General features: G+C 42.4%; 1 protein-coding gene across 4 annotated transcripts in view; it reads right to left on the reverse strand.

Moving 5' to 3' along the window:
* Positions 1 to 24,917, reverse strand: part of med27 (mediator complex subunit 27) — an 87,604-nt gene that overhangs the window by 24,685 nt on the left and 38,002 nt on the right. For all 4 annotated transcript variants that reach the window (XM_029717774.1, XM_029717771.1, XM_029717773.1 and 1 more), the window contains exons 3-4: positions 21,151 to 21,281; positions 6,506 to 6,599 (exon numbers count right to left, since the gene is read on the reverse strand). In XM_029717774.1, the coding sequence (XP_029573634.1) occupies positions 6,506 to 6,599; positions 21,151 to 21,281 (225 nt within the window). The remainder of the gene's footprint in view (positions 1 to 6,505; positions 6,600 to 21,150; positions 21,282 to 24,917) is intronic.

Here is a 24,917-nt window from a genome sequence, read left to right on the forward strand (position 1 = left end):
GGCCCTAATCTATGGATTTCACACGACTGAGAATACAGGTATGCATCTGTTGGCCACAAAAACCGTAAAAAAAATGTAGGGGCCTGGATCAGAAAACAAGTCAGTATCTGGTGTGACCACCATTAGCCTCATGCAGTGTGACATCTCCATTCCGTAGTTGACCAGGCTGTTGATTGTGGCCTGTGGAATGTTGTCCCATTCCTCTTCAATGGCTGTGAGTGGTTGCTGGACGTTGGTGGGAACTGGAACGCGCTGTCGTTCACGTCAATCCAGAGCATCCCAAACATGCTCAACGGATGACATGTCTGGTGAGTATGCAGGCCATGGAAGAACTGGGACAGTTTCAGATTACAGAAATTCTGTACAGATCCTGGAGACATTGGGCTGTGCATTATCATGCTGAAACATAAGGTGATGGCAGTGAATGTATGGCATGCCAATGGGCCTCAGGATCTCTGTGCATTCAAATTGCCATAGCTTATGCCTGCCCATACCATAACCCCACCACACTGTTCACAACATTGACTTCAGCAAACCGCTCGCACAGACGACATCATGTCTGCCATCTGCCCGGTACAGCTGAAACCAGGATTCATCCGTGAAGTGCACACTTCTCCAGCATGCCAGTGAAGGTGAGCATTTGCCCACTGAAGTTGGTTACAACGCTGAACTGCAGTCAGGTCAAGACCCTGGTGAGGATGACGATCACACAGATGAGCTTCCCTGAGACAGTTTGACAGTTTGTGCAGAAATGATTTGGTTGGGCAATCCCGCAGGTGAAGAAGCCGGATGTGGAGGCCCTGGGTTGGCGTGGTTACACTTGGTCTAAGATTGTGAGGCCGGTTGGATGTACTGCCAAATTCTCTAAAACGACGTTGGAGGCGGCTTATAGTAGAAACATGAACATTCAATTATCTGGCAACAGCTCGTGGACATTCCTGCAGTCAGCATGCCAATTGCACACTCCTATAAAATGTGAGACATCTGTGGCATTGTGTTGTGTAACAAAACTGCACATTTTAGAGTGACCTTTTATTGTCCCCAGCACAAGGTGCACCTGTGTAATGATCATGCTGTTTACTCAGCTTCATGATATGCCACACCTGTCAGGTGGATGGATTATCTTGGCAAAGGAGAAATGCTCACTAACATGGATGTAAACTAATTTGTGCACAACATTTGAGAGAAATAAGCTTTTGTGCATATGGGACATTTCTGGGATCTTTTATTTCAACTCATGAAACATGGGACCAACACTTTAAATGTTGTGTCTATATTTTTGTTCAGTGTATTTCACGGTAAACAAATTAACAGACTTTCAGCATGCTTATAGGAAAGGGAACTCAACATGTACGGCACTTACACAAATGACTGATGATTCGCTGAAAGAAATTGATAATAAGAAGATTGTGGGAGCTGTTATGTTAGACTTCAGTGCAGCTTTTGACATTATCGATCAAAATGTGCTGCTGGAAAAAAGTACTGTATGTGTTATGGTTTAACATTCCCTGTTATATCGTGGATGGAGAGTTACCTGTCCAACAGAACACAGAGGGTGTTCTTTAATGGAATCCTCTCCAACATAATCCAGGTAGAGTCAGGCATTACCCAGGCAAGCTGTCTAGGCACCTTACTTTTTTAAATGTTTACTTATGACCTGCCACTGGCACTGAGTAAAGCCTGTGTGTCTATGTATGCTGATGACTCAACACTATACACATCAACCACAACAAGTAAAATCACTGCAACACTTAACAAATCAAATCAAATTGTATTGTTAGATGCACCGAAAACAACAGCTGTAGACTTTCCAATGAAATGCTAAATAAAAAAAGGAAATAGTAACAATAAGAAAAATAACAAGGCTATAAACAAGGAGTACCAGTACCGAGTCAATGTGCAGTGGTACGAGGTAGTTGAGGTAACTGAAGTAACGCAGTATGTACATGTCGGTAGGGGTAAAAGTGACTAGGCAATCAGGATATATTATAAACAGAGTAGCAGCAGCATATGTAAAGTGTGTCTATGTGTGAGTATGTATGTGCATGGTGTCAATATGCATGTGTGTGTGTGTGTGTTGGAGTGTCAGTGTAGTATGTGTGAGTAGAGTCTAGTTCAGGGGTGGGCAAACGTTTTTGCTCGAGGGCCACATTGGATTTTGAAATTCAACGGAGGGACGCATTTTTTGGGGGACTAATTATTTGTTAAAATCTATTTGTGAGGGCCTTCCGAGTGGCGCAGAGGTCTAAGACGCTGCATTGCAGTGCTTGATGCATCACTGCCTGGTACGACAATTGCTCGGCCTCTTCAGAGATTAGTGCCTACGGCCCAGTACATCACTGGGGCTAAGCTGCCTGCCATTCAGGACCTCTACACCAGGTGGTGTCAGAGGAAGGCCATAAAAATTGTCAAAGACCCCAGCCACCCCAGTCATAGACTGTTCTCTCTACTACCGCATGGCAAGCGGAACCGAGTGGCAAGTCTAGGACAAAAAGGCTTCTCAACAGTTTCTACCCCCAAGCCATAAGACAAGACTCCTGAACAGGTATTTAAATGGCTACCCGGACTATTTGCATTGTGTGCTCATATATGCATAGTCACTTTAACCATATCTACATGTACATACTACCTCAATCAGCCTGACTAACCGGTGTCTGTATGTAGCCTCGCTACTTTTATAGCCTCGCTACTGTATATAGCCTGTCTTTTTACTGTTGTTTTATTTCTTTACTTACCCATTGTTCACCTAACACCTTTTTTGCACTATTGGTTAGAGCCTGTAAGTAAGCATTTCACTGTAAGGTCTACACCTGTTGTATTTGTCGCACGTGACAAATAAACTTTGATTTGATGCGTCACTGCTGCCTCACAGCTGGCCGTGGCTGGAAGACCCATGAGGCGACGCACAATTGGCATTGTCCGGGTTAGGAGAGGGTTTGGCAGGCCGAGATTTCCTTGTCCCATCGCGCTCTAGCGACTCCTGTGGCGGCCCGTGCGCATGCACGCTGACACGGTCGCCAGGTATACGGTGTTTCCTCCAACACATTGGTGCGGCTGGCTTCCGGGTTAAGCGGGCATTGTGTCAAGAAGCAGTGCATATGTAAAGTGTGTCTATGTGCGAGTATGCGGCTTGGCTGGGTCGTGTTTCAGAGGACGCACGGCTCTCGACCTTCGCCTCTCCCGAGTCCGTATGGGAGTTGCAGCGATGGGACAAGACTAACTACCAATTGGATACCCCAAAATTGGGGAGAAAAAAGGGGTAAAATTATAGATTTTTTTTTTTTCATGTCTCGTGGCCCGTACTTTGCCCCCCAATCTAGTGAGTGCATACAGCCAGTTCAAGGGAGTCAGTTGAAACCAATTAAGATAAATAAATAAATAATAAAGGGGGTCAATGTAAATTGTCCGGGTCGCCATTAGATTAACTGTTCAGAAGTTTTATGGGCTACAAAGAGCTGCAGTCAGTTTTAGTCCTAAATATAAAAACATTAATAGCATTGTATTTGTGACAAATCATTCACTAAATCCAAAACCTCAATTGAATCTTGTAATGAATAATGTGGAAATGGAGCAAGTTGAGGAGACTAAACTGCTTGGCTCAGCCCTGCATTGTAAACTGTCATGGTCAAAATGTATTGATGGGTAGCTAAGAGTGGGAGAGGTCTGTCCGTAATAAAATGCTGCTCTGCTTGCTTGACATCGCTATCAACAAAACAAGTCCAACAGGCCCTAGTTTTGTCGCACCTGGACTACTGCCCAGTCATATGGTCAAGTGCCACAAAGAAGGACATAGGCAAATTACAGTTGGCTCAGAGCAGCACGGCTGGCCCTTTAAATGCACACACAGAGCTAACATCAATAACATGCCTGTCAATCTCTCCTGGCTCAAAGTAGAGGAGAGTGACTGCATCACTACTTCTCTTTGTTAGAGATATTGACATGTTGAAAGTACCAAGCTATCTAAATGTATCTGTTTAAATGACTAGCACACAGCTCAGACATGCATACCCCACAAGGCACACCCCACAAGACATGCCACGAGAGATCTCTTCACAGTCCCCAAATCCAGAACAGACAATGGGAAACGCACAGTACTACATAGAGCCATGACTACACGGAACTCTATTCCACATCAAGTACAGTGCCTTCAGAAAGTATTCATACCTCTTGAGTTATCCCACATTTTGTTGTGTTTTCTCCACCATCTACATACAATACCCCATAATGACAAAGTGAAAACATGTTTTTAGAAATGTTTGCGAATTTATTGAAAATGGAATATATAAGTATCTCATTACATAAGTATTCACACTCCTGAGTCAATACATGTTTGAATCACCTTTGGTAGTGATTACAGCTGTGAGTCTTTCTGGGTATGCCTCTAGGGGCTTTACACACCTGGATTGTGCAACAATTGGCCATTATTGTTGTCTAAATTCTTCAAGCTCTGTCAAATGTTGATCATTGTTAAACACCCATTTTCAGGTCTTCCCATAGATTTTCAAGCTGATTTAAGTCAAACTGTAACTCAACCATTCAGGAACATTCACTGTCTTCTTGATGAGCAACTCCACCAGTGGAGGTTGCTGAGGGGAGGACGGCTCATAATAACGGCTGGAACGGAGCGAATGGAATGACAAACACATGGAAACTATGTGTTTGATACCATTCCACTCCAGCCATTACCACGAGCCTGTCCTCCCCAATGAAGGTGCCACCAACCTCCTATAAACTCCAGTTAGATTTGGCCATGTGTTGGTCTTTGTGGTTGAATCTGTTCGAAATTCACTGCTCGACTGAGGGACCTTACAGATAATTGTATGTGTGGGGTACAGAGTTGAGGTAGTGATTCAAAAATTATGTTAAACACTATTATTGCACACAGAGTGAGTCCTTGCAACTTGTTAAGCACATTTTTACTCTTGAATTTATTTAGGCTTGCCATAAATGGGGTTGAATACTTATTGACATTTCGGCTTGTCATTTTTTTTTTTTTTTCTGAAGGCACTGTAACTAATGCAAGACAAAAAAGAAAACTACACCTCATAAGGAGAACAGCGCGGACTGTGAAGACACGCTAACACACGCACTCTACACACACTTACATTGTAATATTGTTATATTACTGTATTATGGATTTTATGTTGTGGTAGAGTAGTGTATAATAATGGGTTGTGTGATGTACTGTATTATTTTGTATGTAATTGCCTTAATCTTGTTTGGACCCCAGGAAGAGTAGCCTTGGCAACAGCTAATGGGGATCTGTAATAAAATACAAAAATACTTAAAGGGAAGGCCAAAGTGCTGAGTGCTGACGACCTGGCGGTCATGATTAAAATAGCAAGACTGACCAGAGTGCTGTTCCTCACACATTGCCAGCAGCATACCACCCTGCATCCCACTACTGGCTTGCTTCTGAAGCTAAGCAGGGTTGGTCCTGGTCAGTCCCTGGATGGGAGACCAGATGCTGCTGGAAGTGGTGTTGGAGGGCCAGTAGGAGGCACTCTTTCCTCTGGTCTAAAAAAATACCCCAATGCCCCAGACACTGCCCTGTGTGCTGTCTTTTGGATAGGATGTTTAACGGGTGTCCTGACTCTCTGAGGTCATTAAAGATCCCATGGCACTTATCGTAAGAGTAGGGGTGTTAACCCTGGTGTCCTGGCTAAATTCCCAATCTGGCCCTCATACCATCACGGCCACCTAATCATCCCCAGCTTACAATTGGCTCATTCATCCCCCTCCTCTCCCCTGAAACTATTCCCCAGGTCGTTGCTGTTAATGAGAATGTGTTCTCAGTCAACTTACCTGGTAAAATAAAAAAAAGTCAGAAGCACTGACTTTGTAGGGTCCTTTTTGTGGTAAGAGACGGTAAAGAACAGTAGCTGTGTCGTTCAGCAGTATGTATGCTGCTGTAGAGCAGAGCTCCACCACACATCCCAGGGAACCATGTTAAATATTAATACTACCTGTAATTATTAACAGTTTAAGTCTTCTTCAAATGCTTAAGCACTTCGTATAAATACAACTCAGAGCAAAAGCAGAGCTGGGGAGAACCTAGTGTTGGTAGGAGGACTGAAGATGTTTCTCTATAATCTACCTCTTGCATGAACAGTCAGATGTGCAGTACCCTTTCAACTACACATGACAATCATTAGTCAAGGACCTTAACCAGTGTTCCTCGATCATGGATTTCTTGTCACAGAATGCACACACCATAATAGCTCCTTGGTTCCTTGGTTCTGTATTTTTGGACAGCAGTCATGGGCAGGAAGCTGCACTCATCCTGGTATCCGATGAAGGAAAAAACTGAGGACTAGGTGCATAGCTTGCATGTTCTTTTGTGGATATTGCTGACTCCATGCAAATATCATCTTGGTCAGCATTTTTATATATTTATATTGGGAGTGGCCTTCCAAACTTGAATAATTGGTCAGATGTTGAATGTGTGAGAAGCAGTTTTGGACCAGAGGAGTGTTGGATTCCCAGTGGTGATGAGGAATCTTACCAGAAGTACTGCTGACGTCCCGTTGGGTCGGAAGAGTTCAATCGACATGTCTGGAAACATCCTGCCGATCCTTGATATCACGTCGTCCACATACCTGGAGGATGACAGAGTACATTTTTACCCGTTGAAAAGAAATTGCAAATGTTTCAAACTACAATACAGTGCCTTTGGAAAGTATTCAGACCTCTTGATTTTTTCTCCATTTTGTTAGGTTACAGCCTTATTCTAAAATTGATTAAATAAAACAATTTATTCAGCAATCTACACACAATACCCCCTAATGACAAAGTGAAAACAGGTTTAGACATTTTTGCAAATGTATAAAAAAAATAAACAGAAATACCTTATTTATATAAGTATTCAGACCCTTTGCTATGAGACTCGAAATTGAGCTCAGGTGCATCCTGTTTACATTGATCATCCTTGAGATGTTTCTATAACTTGGAGTCCCCCTTTGGTAAATTCAATTGATTGGACATAACTTGGAAAGGCACATAACTGTGGGACCTTATGTAGACAGGTGACAGTGCATGTCAATGCAAACACCAAGCCATGATGTCGAAGGAATTGTCCGTAGAGCTCTGAGACAAGATTCTGTTACAGTGGCATCTATCATTCTTAAATGGAAGAAGTTTGGAACCACCAAGACTCTTCCTAGAGCTGGCCGCCCGGCCAAACTGAGCAATCCGAGGAGAAGGGCCTCGGTCAGGGAGATGACCAAGAACCCGATGGTCACTGATAGAGCTCAAGAGTTCCTCTGTGGAGATGGGAGAACCTTCCAGAAGGACAACCATCTCTGCAGCCCTCCACCAATTAGGCCTTTATGGTAGAGTGGCCAGACCGAAGCCAGTCCTCAGTAAAAGGCACATGACAGCCCGCTTGGATTTGGCCAAAAGGCACCTAAAGACTATCAGACCATGAGAAACAACATTTTATGGTCTGATGAAACCAAGATGGAATTCTTTGTCCTGAATGCCAAGCGTCATGTCTGGAGGAAACCTGGTACCATCCCTACGGTGAAGCATGGTGGTCAAATCAAATTGGTGGCAGCATCATGCTGAGGGGATGTCTTTCAGCGGCAGGGACTGGGAGACGAGTCAGGATCGAGGGAAAGATGAACTGAACAAAGTACAGAGAGATCTTTGATGAAAACCTGCTCCAGAGCACTCAGGACCTCAGACTGGGGCGAAGGTTCACCTTCCAACAGGACCACGACCCTAAGCACACAGCCAAGACAACGCAGGAGTGGCTTTGGGACAATCTCTGAAGTGCCCAACCAGAGTCCGGACTTGAACCCAAACTAACCTCTCTGGAGAGACCTGAAAATGGCTGTGCACCAACCTGACAGAGCTTGAGAGGAAGAATCAACGCTGTAATCACTGCCAAAAGGTGCTTCACAGAGTACTAAGTAAAGGGTCTGAATACTTATGTAAATGTCATGTCTTTTGCTTTGTCATTATGGGGTATTGTGTGTAGATTAATGATATTTTAAAATAAGGCTGTAACCTTACAAAATGTGGAAAAAGTCAAGGGGTCTAAACAGTGCCTTTGGAAAGTATTCAGAACCCTTGACTTTTTAAACATTGTTAGGTTACAGCCTTATTCTAAAATGTATGAAATTGTTTTATTCCCCTCATTAATAGAATGCTATGTACCCGCTATTCTTTTGGGGTGGAGATAGAATAAATGAAGGTGTGATGGGGGTGCGTCTACAGATTCTGACCTGGAGTTAATTCCCTAATAATTCCACTACCTTTACCCAAGATGAAACCATGAATGAAGTCCAGCAAACCTGCCGGTTTCAAGTACAAGTGGAAAAAGTATATACTCCCTTTTTTTTCGATAGAAATAACAGCATTCTCCATGCACTATAGCTTACAACTTGATAAGAGCTAGGTAAATGAGTAATCAGTTTGGATAAGGGAATTGTAAATATAAATGACCGTTGTTTTAGATAAATTCTACCTTATAATAGCTGGAGACAAATGTGAAATCAGTCATATGGCAGCAAACTGAAGCATATCAACATAACTTTCCCACAGTAAAGTTTATGAAATGTTGTGCCATTATGCAGTATTTAAATTGTAGAGCCTTTTAACTTGCAGGGAGGGGCAGTCTCGAATGTCTTATTTATAGGCCAACCCGCCTCTTTTCTATCATGTTAAATACTAGCAACTATCAGTATCGACCCTCAGTAGGCCTAATAACCACACACATTCAACTGTCAATTTACTGTTAGTTCCCTTCAGCTGGTTGTTGCTGAGGATCATTAGTAACAGTTGATATACACTACCGTTCAAAAGTTTGGGGTCACTTAGAAATGTCCTTGTTTTTGAAAGAGAAACATTTTTTGTCCATTAAAATAACATCAAATTGATCAGAAATACAGTGTAGACATTGTTAATGTTGTAAATGACTATTGTAGCTGGAAAGGGCAGAATGTTTTATGGAATATCCACATAGGCGTACGTACAGAGGCCAATAATCAGCAAACATCACTCCTGTGCTCCAATGGCACGTTGTGTTAGCTAATCCAAGTTTATAATTTTAAAAGGCTAATTGATCATTAGATAACCCTTTTGCAATTATGTTAGCACAGCTGAAAACTGTTTTGCTGATTAAAGAAGCAATACAACTGGCCTTCCTTAGACTAGTTGAGTATCTGGAGCATCGGCATTTGTGCGTTTCTGGCTCAAAATGGCCAGAAACAAAGACCTTTCTTCTGAAACATGTCAGTCTATTCTTGTTCTGACAAATGAAGGCAATTCCATGCGAGAAATTGTCAAGAAACTGAAGACCTCGGACAACACTGTGTATTACTCCCTTCACAGAACAGCGCAAACTGGCTCTAACCAGAATAAAAAGAGTGGGAGGCCCCGGTGCACAACTGAGCAAGAAGTCAAGTACATTAGAGTATCTAGTTTGAGAAACAGACGCCCCACAAGTCCTCAACTGGCAACTTCATAAATAGTACCCGCAAAACACTCGTCTCAACATCAACAGTGAAGATGACTCTGGGATGCTGGCCTTCTAGGCAGAGTTCCTCTGTCCAGTGTCTGTGTTCTTTTGCCCATCTTAAGCTTCTTTTTATTGGCCAGTCTGAGATATGGCTTTTTCTTTGCAGCTCTGCCTAGAAGGCCAGCATCCCGGAGTCGTCTCTTCACTGTTGATGTTGAGACTGGTGTTTTGTGGGTATTATTTAATGAAGCTGCCAGTTGAGGACTTGTGAGGCGTCTGTTTCTCAAACTAACACATGCCATTGGAACACAGGAGTGATGTTTGCTGATAATGGGCCTCTGTAACGCCTATGTAAATATTTCATAAAGAATCTGCCGTTTCCAGCTACAATAGTCAATTACAACATTAAGAATGTCAACAATGTATTTCTGATCAATTTGATGTTATTTGTATGGACCAACATTTTTGCTTTTCTTTCAAAAACAAGGAAATTTCTAAGTGACCCCAAACTTTTGAAAGGTAGTATATATCTTCTTTTAAAGACATGTGGGCTAATTCAATTTTTTAGCGGAGCGCAGACCAAGCTGCAACAGTTTGAACCCGACGCATGGCACAATACTTGGCTGTGTCGTCACCCAGTTCCATGGTTAGTGCAGGTAACAGACAAGGGTATAGCCTACTATTGTACACTATTCTCCCTATTATAATTCTATGTACACTAATCTTCCAATATTACCATGGGTTGAAGAACTGAATGTTTTTAAAAGGCTCTCCTAACCTGTTTTTTTTTATTATTCACAAATACTTTCCTAACCCTAAATAATCTACAACATCAGAGTATTTTAAAATGTACCAATTGGTGCTGAAACAGAGACGAATATGCATATATTTAGATGGATTTCTTTCATTGAGCCCTAATATTCTGAACCCATTCTCTCCATAGACTACTGAGTCTGTGGACAAAATTCAAACTAAAAAAGGGACACCGTATTTAAAGGGATGACTTAATTAAGATAAATGTACTGAAAAGCCTATAGAATGAAAACTTCACGAGAAAATCTATTGGCCAGTAAGTGGGAGTGTTTTCAGCAGTTGAATAACATTTATTTAGCACGCACAAGGGAACCATGCCTGCAAAGCCCGTTAAGCACCTGCACAAGGTAAGTCTGAATACCAACTTACTGAGAAGTGAGTAGGAAAGGCATGTGTAATAAAGGTGTAATATCCTAAGTCGGAATCAGGCCCTATGTGCATTGGGTTGAACATAGGCAGTAGAGTTGCTTAATAAAGATGCAGAACAATGTCAATTGGCAGCATTGTAGGGTGCAGGCTGCCAGACAGTTACAAGACAAGACTTGTTCTTACATCTAGCTGCTTAATAATTCATCTATGGAATGAAACTCATTTAACCACAACACATTTTCACTGACTCAAATCAGTATTGTAAATTAACATCTCCCTAGGCATTGGATACTTGCCATTCTAGGCTAGGAGTTCCAAGTTCCACTGATAACCAAACCAAGTTATTTGAGCCTGACCCCCAAAACTTCCCCTGGTACATGTATGGTTCAACATTGAGAACCTCAGTACACCTTTTAAAAAAACAGCTACCTCTGTTTCTTTAACTTGCAAGAAAAACACTTGGATCGCAGGATGTCTCCAGTCTCCATGTAAAGTTGACTTCCCTAAAACGAAACCCTGCACCATGGTGATACTCAATTGGCATAGCCCTAATTACTTGATATTGAGCTGCTCCCTAAATACAAAACGAGGATGGGTTTGAGAGAGTCAAATATTTGCCTCTGTGTGTAGAAGTGGCTGCCATATCATCCTTTGTCCTAATGAGGGCTTGGAATTGCCAAGAACTATATTATCACAATACTTAGGTGCCAATACAATACGTATTGCAATTCTGCTGCAGAGAAACAAGAGAGAGCCAAAAGAAAACAAGTTTTGGAGATAAGTGCTCAAAAATGTTGGCATAACATTTTAAAGATTTTAAAAGAAAATGGAGAACAAGCTATAGGATAAGAAATGCCAGAGTTTTGGCACAGGTACAACCGACTAACACTAGCTAATGTTTACTATCTTATTATTTTCTACATTGTAGAATAATAGTGGAGACATCAAAACTATGAAATAACTCATGGAATCATTCAGTAAACGGAAAAGTGTCAAACAGAGATTCTTCAAAATAACCACAATTTCTTTACCTTGATGGCAGCTTTGCACAATCTTCAGAAACGTTGAGCTCTGCCATGTCTGGTGTGCTCACAGCAAATGTGGCCCTAATGAGAGACAATAGTCTATAGATGGTTCGGAGGGTTAAAGATGAAAGCACAATGGCGCAAAAATGTTTAGCTCGCTGTAGACTGACAAAATGTACTTTCATTTTCTTGTGGGGAGAGCACCCCTGTGCTCTGATTGGCTTCCCAATTTAAGTCTTCATCAACAGCCGAATATTCTAAATGTTGAATTGGGAAAGTCAAACACCCCTTGCCACCAAGTCGTCTGTGGTGCGGGCAGCAGGTGATTCTGGGACATCATCATGTAACCTAATGACCACATTGAGCAATCAAAACCCAGCAATCAAATTCAAATGCTCCAAACAGGGAATTTAGGCCTAACTCTATGCGAGAGCTGATTGTACATATGGATAAAAAAAATAGGACTTGACTAAATGAAAACACATGAAGATTAGATTGTCTGTGTAGCAGCTAGTCTTTTTGAAGCTACAGTATGAATACTGTATTTATCCTTCCGCTGACTACACTACCTTATGCACTTTGCTGAATATTCCTCCACTGAATAATCTTCCCATTAGTGTTCATGAGAGATGCTTTATTGAAAAATGTACCAGGCATAATATTGGTAATATAGAGGGATGAACATGGACTTGGTTTGGTTATAAGCGGAACTTGGAACTCCTAGCCCAGATTGGTGTCGTGTCTTTGGCATCATTAAACTGAAGATTCATCTTTATTGAAAATTCTCTGTATTTATTATTACGTGATTAAACTACTTAATCACGTAACTGTAATTAACTAGGAAGTCGGGGCACCAAGGAAAATATTCAGATTAAAGTTATAATTTTCCTAATATAACTTTCAGATATTTTAATATCTGATCACCTAGTCTTCTGATTAATGAATTATTCTTTACCTCACGTTAGTCTCATTCCAAACGTCGTAAATTGTTGGTTATCTGCACGAACCCAGTCTTCACTAAGTCATCCATACATCAATTGCCTTAAAATCATTTATTTACTAGTCTCTCATGAGTTTCACAAAATTGTACCAAACGGACCAGTTCGTAGCTGGATTCTTCACCGATCTTTTATACATTCTCCAGAACATAAATATTGTTCGGACCTCCAGTTCTGTGAGGTGGAAGAAATTCCTTTGTTCTCTCTATGAAAACTCACTTTCTCTATACTGTCTGGCCCTGAGGCAGGATTCTCCTCCAGGAATTTACGACCTCTCTGACCACAGCAGCCTGAGTGTAACAAAGAGACAGAGGTAGGGGGATGGTGCAGAGGGAGGGGGAATAGTGCTCGCTGTTCCCAAAGAGGGCAACGTCATGACAATGGCAAGTATCCAATGCCTAGGGAGATGTTAATTTACAATACTGATTTGAGTCAGTGAAAATGTGCTGTGGTTAAATGAGTTTCACTCCATAGATGAATTATTAAGCAGCTAGATGTAAGAACAAGTCTTGTCTTGTAACTGTCTGGCAGCCTGCACCCTACAATGCTGCCAATTGACATTGTTCTGCATCTTTATTAAGCAACTCTACTGCCTATGTTCAACCCAATGCACATAGGGCCTGATTCCGACTTAGGATATTAACACTTTTATTACACATGCCTTTCCTACTCACTTCTCAGTAAGTTGGTATTCAGACTTACCTTGTGCAGGTGCTTAACGGCTTTGCAGGGATGGTTCCCTTGTGCGTGCTAAACAAATGTAATTCAACTGCTGAAAACACTCCCACTTCCTGGCCAACAGATTTTCTCGTGAAGTTTTCATTCAATAGGCTTTTCAGTACATTTATCTTAAGTCATCCCTTTAAATACGGTGTCCCTTTTTTAGTTGGAATTTTGTCCACAGACTCACTAGAATATATGGAGAATGGGTTCAGAATATTAGGGATCAATGAAAGAAAATGGGAAGAACCATGTGATGACCCAAGCTTCATCGAGAAGACAAACCATCTGGAATTGATCACCCCAGTTATAATGTGAAGTCACATTTAAGATCAATGTGAAAAATAGCTTGTGTTTCAGAAATGTTCCTCCTCTTGTTCTGTTACCGTGTTAATATGTGAGTGGACGTGGGGCCCGTGTGTTTGTGTGATGCTTGTGACAAGGCCAGACCTAAGAGAGCAGTGCAGTGGGGAAGGGGTTGGCTCCCAATAGACCTGCTTAGCCTCTATGCTGATAGGAATAGACAAGTCCAAGGTGATAACACCACTCTGAATTGATGTTCCAAGGACAAAGGTCTGTGTCCCAGGAGAGACAAAATGATCATCGTTGACCAACAGACGACAACCCCAGCACAAGTCCCACCAAAATGACATTGCACGGCTCACAGTACGCAGGTGAACTTCCAGAAGCAGAGGTAATATCACCATATTACTACACATTACAAACCATTAGGAAAACCTTCCTACTATTGAGTTGCACCCCCTTTGCCCTCAGAACAGCCTCAATTCATTGGGGTGTGGACTCCACAAGATGTCAAAAGCGTTCCACAGGGATGCTGGCCCATGTTGATGCCAATGCTTCCCACAGTTGTGTCAAATTGGCTGCATGCCCTTTGGGTGGTGAACCATTCTTGATACACAGGGAAACTGTTGAGCATGAAAAACCCAGCAGAATTACAGTTCTTGACACACTCAAACCAGAGGGCCTGTCACCTACTACCATACCCCGTTCAAAGACACTAAAATCTTTTGTCTTGCCCATTCACCCTCAATGGCACACATACACAATCCATGTATCAAGGCTTAAACATCCTTCTTTAACTTCATCGGGATAGGGGGCAGTATTTTGACGTCCGGATGAAAAGCGTGCCCGTAGTAAACTGCCTGCTACTCAGGCCCAGAAGGTAGGATATGCATATTATTAGCAGATTTGGATAGAAAAAAACTCTGAAGTTTCTAAAACTGTTTGAATGATGTCTGTGAGTATAACAGAACTCATATGGCAGGCAAAAACCTGTGAAAAAATCCAACCCGGAAGTGAGGAAATCTGAGGATTATAGTTTTTCAAGTGATTGCCTATCTAATACACAGTGTCAATGGGGTCATTTTGCACTTCCTAAGGCTTCCACTAGATGTCAAGTCTTTAGAACGTTGTTTCATGCTTCCACTGTGAATGGGGAGACAATAAGAGCATATGGAGTCAGATGACTGAAAAAATGACATGAGCTCAATCCCACGAGCTCAATCCCACACACTCCCGTGAGAGTTAGGTGTGTTCCTTTTCATTTCTGAAGACAAAGGAATCGTCCGGTTGGAATATTATGGAAGATTTATGATGAAAACATCCTAAAGATTGATTCTATACATCGTTTGACATGTTTCTACGAACTGTAATATAACTTTTTTGACTTTTCGTCTGAACTAACTGCGCGAGCACAGTGCATTTGGATTACTCCACTGAATGTGCGAACAAAATGGAGTTATTGGACATAAAGATGAACTTTATCGAACAAAACAAACATTTATTCTTGAACTGGGATTCCTGGGAGTGCATTCCGATGAATTTGTGACTTCTGTTGACTCCAAAATGGCGGGTATCTGTATGGCTTCTTTGTGTCTGAGCGCTGTACTCAGATTATTGCAAACGTTTGCTTTCGCCGTAAAGCTTTTTTGAAATCTGACACAGCAGTTGCATTAAGGAGAAGTGTATCTATACTTCTTTGAATAACAGTTGAATATTTTATCAACGTTTATGATGAGTATTTCTGTAAATGGATGTGCTCATTCACCGGAAGTTTTGGGAGGCAAAACATTTCTGAACATTACACGCCAATGTAAAATGGTGTTTTTGGATATAAAAATGAACTTTATCGAGCAAAACATACATGTATTGTGTAACATGAAGTCCTATGAGTGCCATCTGATGAAGATCATCAAAGGTTAGTGATTAATTTTAGCTGTATTTGTGGTTTTTGTGACACCTCTCCTTGCTTGGAAAATGGCTGTGTGGTTTTTCTTGTCTAGGCGCTGTCCTAACATAATCTAATGTTATGCTTTCGCCGTAAAGCCTTTTTGAAATTGGACAGTGTGGTTGGATTAACGAGAAGTGTATCTTTAAAATGGGATATAATAGTTGTATGTTTGAGAAATTTGAATTTTGAGATTTTTATTTTATTTGGCGCCCTGCTATTTCACTGGCTGTTGGCGAGTGTGTCACATACCACAGAGAGGTTAACCTGTGTCCTCACCTTCATCTACACTGATTGAAGTGGTTTTAACAGGTGACATCAATAAGGTATCATAGCGATCACCCCTGGATTCACCTGGTCAGTCTGTCACGGAAAGAGCAGGTGTTCTTGTTTCAGAGAAATAATAGAAATAAGAAATAATAGATCTGATATCAGTCAGTTGGAATCACGATCAAGCTTAGGGGTTAGTTTGACTTTAATCATACATTTTTCTTCACTTTTAACAATAGATTGCTCTAATTCGGTCACTGCGTCTCTGGATTAAACAGAGCAGCAACTCTAGCAGCACAAAGAGATGCATGATTAACCTAAATGTGTTAAACACTTAACATAATAATCCAGACGGGGGGGGGGCTAGCTAGGGGTCTAAGGGAGGATGGCTTATGCATGAGAGGAGTCAGTCAATATGTGCCAGTTTAGCTGATTACATTCAGCATGACTCCATTTAGAGGATTAACACATACGCATGACAGTGATCTGCTTCATTGATACAGTGATCTGACCGTTTGGTATTGTATTAGGATCCCTATTAGCTGTTGCGAAAGAAGCAGCTTCTCTTCCTGGGGTCCACACAAAACATGACATAATACAGAACATTAATAGACAATAACAGAACTACATTAATTTTAAAATGGCGCACATAGCTACATATCTCGACCCACTTGAGTTTGCATAGCACCCCAACCGGTCCACAGACGATGCAATCGCCATCACACTGCTCTATCCCATCTAGACAACAGGAATACCTATGTAAGAATGCTGTTCACTGACTACAGCTCAGCATTCAACACCATAGTACCTTCCAAGCTCATCATTAAGCGGGCTACCCCCATGTGGTGAAGGTAGGAAACAACATCTCCACTTCGCTGATCCTCAACACTGGGGCCCCACAAGGGTGCGTACTCAGCCCTCTCCTGTACTCCCTGTTCACCCATGACTGCGTGGCCATGAACACCAACTCAATCATCAAGTTTGAGATGACAACAGTAGTGGGCCTGATTACCAACAACGACGAGACAGCCAACAGGGAGGAGATGAGGGCACTCGGAGTGTGGTGTCAGGAAAACAAACTCTCACTTAACGACAACAAAACAAAGGAGATGATCGTGGATGTCAGGAAACAGTAGAGGGAGCACCCTCCTATCCACATCAACGGGACAGTAGTGGAGAAGGTAGAAAGTTCCTCGGCATACACATCATGGACAAACTGAAATGGTCCACCCACACAGACAGCGTAGTTAAGGTGCAACAGCGCCTCTGCAACCTTAGGAGGCTGAAGAACTGTGGCTTGTCACCTAAAATCCTCAAACTTTTACAGATGCACAATCGAGAGCATCCTGTCGGGCAGTACCACCGCCTGGTACGGCAACTGCACCGCCCTCAACCGCAAGGCTCTCCAGAGGGTAGTGCAGTCTGCACAACGCATCACCGGGGGCAAACTACCTGCCCTCCAGAACACCAACAGCACCCGATGTCACAGGAAGGCCAAAAAGACTATCAAGGACAACAACCACCCGAGCCACTGCCTGTTCACCCCACTATCATCCAGAAGACGAGGTCAGTAAAGGTGCATCAAAGCTGGGACCGAGAGACTGCAAAACAGCTTCTATCTCAAGGCCATTAGACTGTTAAACAGCCATCACTAACTGTATGGCTGCTGCCAACATAAATAACCAAATCACTGGCCACTGGCCAGGTATCACTAGTCACTTTAAATAATGCCTCTTTAATAATGTTTACATATCCTACATTACTAATCGCATATGTACATACTGTATTTCATACCATCTATGGCATCTTGCCGATGCCGCACGGACAACGCTCATTCATATATTTATATGTACATATTTTTATTCAATCTTCTTTACATTTGTGTGTATAAGGTACAGTTGAAGTCAGACGTTTACATACACCTTAGTTAAATACATTTAAATCCTAGTAAAAATTCCCTGTCATAGGTCAGTTAGGATCACCACTTTATTTTAAGAATGTGAAATGTCAGAATAATAGTAGAGAGAAGTATTTCTTTCAGCTTTTATTTCTTTCATCACATTCCCAGTGGGTCAGAAGTTTACATACACTCAATTAGTATTTGGTAGCATTGCCTTTAAATTGTTTAACTTGGGTCAAACGTTTCGGGTAGCCTTCCACAACCCTCCCACAATAAGTTTGGTGAATTTTGGCCCATTCCTCAAGACAGAGCTGGTGTAACTGGGTCAGGTTTGTAGGCCTCCTTGCTCGCACACGCCTTTTCAGTTCTGCCCACACATTCTCTATAGGATTGAGGTCAGGGCTATGTGATGGCCACTCCAATACCTAGACTTTGTTGTCCTTAAGCCATTTTGCCACAACTTTGGAAGTAGTGCTTGGGGTCATTGTCCATTTGGACGACCCATTTGCGACCAAGCTTTAACTTCCTGACTGATGTCTTGAGATGTTACTTGAATATATCCCCATAATTATAATCCCTCATGATGCCATCTATTTTGTGAAGTGCACCAGTCCCTCCTGCAGCAAAGCACCCACACAACATGATGCTGCCACCCCGTGCTTCACGTTGGGATGGTGTTCTTCGGCTTGCAAGCCCCCCCTTTTCTTCCAAACATAACGATGGTCATTATGACCAAACAGTTCTATTTTTGTTTCATCAGACCAGAGGACATTTCTCCAAAAAGTACAAACTTTGTCCCCATGTGCAGTTGCAAACCGTAGTCTGGCTTTTTTTGGCAGTTTTGGAGCAGTGGCTTCCTTGCTGAGCGGCCTCGTTTTACTGTGGATATAGATACTTCTGTACCCGTTTCCTATAGCATCTTCACAAGGTCCTTTGCTGTTGCTCTGGGATTGATTTGCACTTTCCGCACCAAAGTACATTCATCTCTAGGAGACAGAACGCGTCTCCTTCCTGAGCGGTATGACGGCTGCGTGATTCCATGGTGTTATACTTGCGTTCTATTGTTTGCACAGATGAACGTGGTACCTTCAGGCATTTGGAAATTGCTCCCAAGGATGAACCAGACTTGTGGAGGTCTACATTTTTTTTCTGAGGTCTTGGCTGATTTCTTTTGATTTTCCCATGATGTCAAGCAAAGAGGTACTGAGTTTGAAGGTAGACCTTGAAATACATCCACAGGTACATCTCCAATTGACTCAAATGATGTCAACTAGCCTATCAGAAGCTTCTAAAGCCATGACATCATTTTCTGGAATTTTCCAAGCTGTTTAAAGGCACAGCCAACTTAGTGTATGTAAACTTCTGACCCATTGGAATTGTGATACGGTGAATTATAAGTGAAATAATCTGTAAATAATTTTTGGAAAAATTACTTGTGTCATTCACAAAGTCAATGTCCTAACCGACTTGCCAAAACTATAGTTTGTGACAAGAAATTTGCGGAGTGGTTGAAAAACAAGTTGTAATGACTCCAACCTAAGTGTTTGTGAACTTCCCACTTCAACTGTAGTTTTTGTGAATTTGTTAGATATTACTGCCCTGTCGGAACTAGAAGCACAAGCATTTCACTACACTCACATTAACATCAGCTAACCATGTGTATGTGACAAATACAATTTGATTTCATCAATACGTAAACACTAAATATCTAGGTCAAATAGGGGAGAGACGTTGTGAGGTGTTGCTTTATCTGTTTTTAAAACCAGGTTTGCTGTTCAGGTATGACTATTTCGGCAAATTCAGCCAAATAGAATTTTGCCTCTTCGCTTCTCTCATATTCGTCTGGAAATCCCCTTTCATCCCAAAGCCACATCCCAGACAACGTCCTACCATGAGGCATGCTAGTTAGCAGTCAAACGTATTCTATTATTTGTTAATCTCTTCAGCATCCAGTCTTGACTCCTGCATGCCAAACTCTTCTTGTGATTTGTCAGACTAATAGGCTATTAGATTGTATAACCTGGTTTCTCCATACATTGACCAGGATTGTTTTCAAGGATTAGCTCACATGACAAAGCAGATTCGATTTGAACAATCACCCTGGCCAGTCTCTAATGGCCTGCCATTGAGCTAATCTCCAACAGAAATGTGTCTGTTAAGGACTTGACTCCTTGGTAGCTAGTGTCTGCATAAACCCATTATTATATCATTTTCACTACTATCATATCATTTTCACTACCATCAACATTTCTTTGGAATACTGTAATTACACAGTGCACTTTCTAGGGCATTTCTGTAGCTACATACAGAAGAAAAATGCCCGAGGGTGGATGCAGAAAAAACTTAAAGGTTGTGCTGCATAATTCATGCGCTGGCTGCTCCTTTTAGAAACGGCAAATTCATCAGAACAATGACGTTTGACAGAGGAGCCGTTGGTTGGCTTCACTTTGACCCACTCTTCATCCACTCTCTTCCTGTGCTGTACGGAGCCATTAGACTTCCCCAAAGCTCAGAGTCACCCCGGCACAACGCAGGAAACCGGACAGTGAGAAGCTGCTCAGGGAAGATATACAGTGACAGCAGTGCCTTCACTGTTGCCCACTATTAATATTTCCTTTTACATCCAGAATGCAGACACTTTACTGAGCAAAGACAGCCCTACCTCCCAAGCCAAAAACTGCTAAAGTGCCAGATGGGAAATATGGGGGGAAAATGTCACCCAAACCCAATGAATCTGACATTTTGTGAGGATCTTTCTTTTGTTGACAAGGGGTGTGAGGGTGAACAGAAGAGAGCACCAGGTGCCATTTTCACACATTCTGCAAACCTGATCCACCAGAAAGCTGCATTGTAATAACATTATGAAAACCAAAGCCTATATCTATCAAAAGGCACATTGATGAAAAAAAGGTGGGCGATTTCAAAGACCAGGGTACAAAGATTATTAAGGGTACAATGCCACACTGATCAAGGACTATCCATAAGAGCCCAACACAATGGATTTCTGTTTTGTAGCAGCTTTTCCAGCTGGGGACCACGCTCTATGCCCACGGGGACCACTATTTTCGCTCTCCTTCAACCACTTTCATCTTCCACTGGGGACGTCGTCCCTCAGTCCCTCCAACCAGACCTCCTGCATGCCCTTCTCCCACTCTCATCACTCTCCTATCAAAGCAAGAGGTCTAAGACAACAAAACAAGACAATGCACCATTTGTATTAGTCACATGATCCCTCTGGACTATGACAACTAAACAGAAAGACAAATAACTGGAGGGAGATCATTCATCTTTCAGTCATTGCATTATCAGGGAAATGTTTAAGCAGGAAGCGGGGCTGTACTTACTGTGGTGGCAGAACCAGGGTACTGGGCTGGACTTTGGGTCTTCTCTTGGCAGATGCCCCCATTTGGTTAGCTGAGCGCTTCAATGACTGCTGGTTAAGAAGACTGGACGCCAAGCCAGCATGGTACTGCAACTGAATGGGAGAAAAGAACAGAAAATAATAAAAACATGCCATGTTTCAGTACAATAACTAGGCCTAACAGGAAACATGGGGCATTAGGGATTAAGACATATGGCCAATGTTGAAATCGAAATGCACCTTGCTTTAACAACCCACAGAACCATTGGAACCATGTGGTAGGATATGCATCTACTGTGGTGAGAAGGACAAGACACTTCAGACGGTACTCTATTACAGGGTGGAGATCATCCTGAGAGGCTCTAAACCACATCACATCAAGCATACATAGTGAATACCCAAAATCTGAGTTAGTCTGGGTCTGTTATGTCACTAAACCTTGAGACACTTAAATACAGCTCCAAGGCCAACGATGTGACAGTAATGTGACAGGCGTCAGATTAAAGTTAATAAAAGGTAGAAATCTGACCTTGAGTTAAGTGACACAAGACAAGTTGAAAGCTGTACTGTTATATATTATAATGTGTCCTCTGTTCTAGCCTGGAGCAGCCCACACAAAACCAGAAAATTCACAAGATAACATTGGCAGCAGAGTAGAGAAAAATAAGAAAAGAAGTGAGTCATCATCAAGTTTAATTGAGACACTGTAGCCGACTGTTTTCCCAAAGCTAGAACCCAAGCCTGACAACAATCTGCTCACTTAGAAAGGAGAAATATTTGGTTTGGTAGCCCAACTATATCCTCCACTCCTGCCCACTCTGCCTCCCCCTCTCCTCCTGTCGTTGGTTTGGGAGCGACGAGTGGCAAGTAAAGCAGCTCTCACTTTGATGTAGAAGCGACAGAAGCCTGTCGGCAGTGCCACTCCACGTCTGATGAAACGGCGTGAAAGAGATGGAAGCTATGCAGAACACACGTGTTAAAATCAACGTCCATCCTCCAGCCCAACGGCAGGTGTCAAATGTGACAGTAAAGCCTAAAGGGACCAGCAATACCTCGATTTGATATTCCCCAAAAATAAAAACAGGGTATGTACAGGCCTGATAAAGACATTACTAATTTGGTATGAATTTACATTATGCTAATTATAACTGTTTTATAAGCATGTACACTGAGTGTACAAAACATGAGGAGCACTTTTCTTATATTGAGTTGCACCCCCCTTTGCCCTCAGAACAGTCTCAATTCGTTGGGGCATTCCACAGGGATTCTGGCCCATGTTGACTCATATGCTTCCCACCAGTTGGCTGGTAGTGGATCTCTACTCCGAATAACTTGTTCCATCTCATTCTACAGATGCTCAATTGGATTGAGATCTGGTGACTGGACAGGCCACTGCAGTAAGCGGAATAAACTGTCATGTTCGTGGAACCATTCCCGGACAATCCTAGCCTTGTGGCATGGAGCATTATGCTGCTGAAAAAAATCTATTTGCAGATGGATACACTGCTGCCATGAAGGATGCACCTGACTGGCAATGATGTTCAGATATCCTGTGGCATTTAAAGGTTGCTCCACTTTTATCAAGGGGCCCAATGTGTGCCATGAAAACACAACCCACACCATCACCACCAGCCTGCAATGTTGACACGCGACAGGATGGATGCATGTACTCATGGGGTTTTCTCCATACCCTAGTTCTCCCAAAAGCATGAAATAGCAGGAACTGGGATTCATCAGATTCTCCAATTCTCCAGGGTCCAGTGTTTTCGTTCCTTAGCCCACTGCATCCGCAGTTTTTACATTTTTGCTGAAAGAAGTGGAACTCTTGTCGTCGGCTGCCATACCCCTTCGTGTCAAGGTATGACGAGTTGTGCATTCTTTTATGGGTCTTTGAGCACCAATGTTGTACTGGACTGTCAGCTGACTAATTGTAGCCCATCTGTTTCTCTGCACAATTCGTGTCAGCCTCCTTTGTCCACTTTCATCAATGACCCGTTCTTGACACACTCAAACAGGTGAGCCTGGCACCTACTACCATACCCCGTTCAAAGGCACACTTACATATTTTTTTTGTCTTGCCCATTCACCCTCTGAATGGCATACATACACAATCCATGTCTCAATTGGCTCAAGGCTTAAAAATCCTTCTTAAACCTGTCTTCATCTACACTGACTGAAGTGGATTTAACAGGTGACATCAATAAGGGTTCATAGCTTTCACCTGGATTCACCTGGTCAGATAGTGTCATGGAAAGAGCAGGTGTTCATAATGTTTTTTTACACTCCGTGTATAATAAATGTTTTATTAGTAAACTTATACTGAACAAAAATATAAATTCAACATGTAAAGTGTTGGTGCCATTCTTCATGAACTGAAATAAAGATTACAGAAATGTTCCATAATCACAAAAAGCTTATTTCTCTCAAATTGAGCACAAAATTAGTTTAACATCCCTGTTAGTGAGCATTTCATCTTTGGGAAGATAATTCATCCACCTGACAGGTATGGCATATCAAGATGCTGAGTAAACAGCATGATCAGTACACAGGTGCAACTTGTGCTGGGGAAAATGCAAGGCCATTAAAATGTGCAGTTTTGTCACAACGCCACAGATGTCAATTCTTTAGGGAGAGTGCAATTGGCATGCTGACTGCAGGAATATCCACCAGAGCTGTTGCCAGGGAATTGAATGTTCATTTCTCTACCATAAGCTGCCTTGTTTTAGAGAATTTGGCAGTACGTCCAATCCGGCCTCACAACCGCAGACCACGTGACCTCGCCAGCCCAGGATCTCAACATCCGGCATCTTCACCTGTGGGATGTTCGGAGACCAGCCACCCAGACAGGCTGATGAAACTGTGGGTTTGCACAACTGAAGAATTTCATTAAACTGTCAGAAACCGTCTCAGGGATGCTCATCTGCGTGCTCATCGTACTCACCAGGGTCTTGACATGACTGCCGTTGAGTGTCGTAACCGACTTCAGTGGACAAATGCTCCCCTTCGATGGCCACTGGCACGCTGGAGAAGTATGCTCTTCGCGGATGAATCCCAGTTTCAACTATAGCCGGGCAGAAATCAGGCAATGTGTATGGCGTCGTGTGGCCGAGCAGTTTGCTGATGTCAATGTTGTGAACAGAGTGCCCCATGGTGGAGGTCGGGTTATGGTATGAGCAGGCAGGCATAAGCTATGGACAACGAAAACAATTGCATTTTATCAATGGCAATTTAAAGAGATACCATGAGGAGATCCCTTGTCTTGCCATTCCTCCACCGCCATTACCTCATGTTTCAGCATGATAATACTCGGCCCTATGTCGCAAGGATCTATACACAATTCCTGGAAGCTGAACATGTCCCAGTTCTTCTATGGCCTGCATACTCACCAGGCATGTCACCGATTGAGCATGTTTGGGATGCTCTGGATTGACGTGTATGCCAGCGTTTTCCAGTTCCCGCCAGCAACTTCGCACAGCCATTGAAAAGGAATGGGACAACATTCCACAGGCCACAATCAACAAGCCTGATCAACGCCATGTGAAGAAGATGTGTCGCACTGCATTAGGTAAAAATGGTGGTCACACCAGATACTGACTGGTTTTCTGATCCACACCCCTATTTTTTTTTTAAGGTATCTGTGACCAATAGATTCATATCTGAATTCCCTGTCATGTGAAATCCATAGATTAGGGCCTAATGTTTTCATTTCAATTGACTGATTTCCTTATATGAACTGTAACTCAGTAAAAT

The sequence above is a fragment of the Salmo trutta genome, chromosome 27 (genome assembly GCF_901001165.1).
Source record: "Salmo trutta chromosome 27, fSalTru1.1, whole genome shotgun sequence".
NCBI classification, from domain to species: Eukaryota; Metazoa; Chordata; class Actinopteri; order Salmoniformes; family Salmonidae; genus Salmo; species Salmo trutta.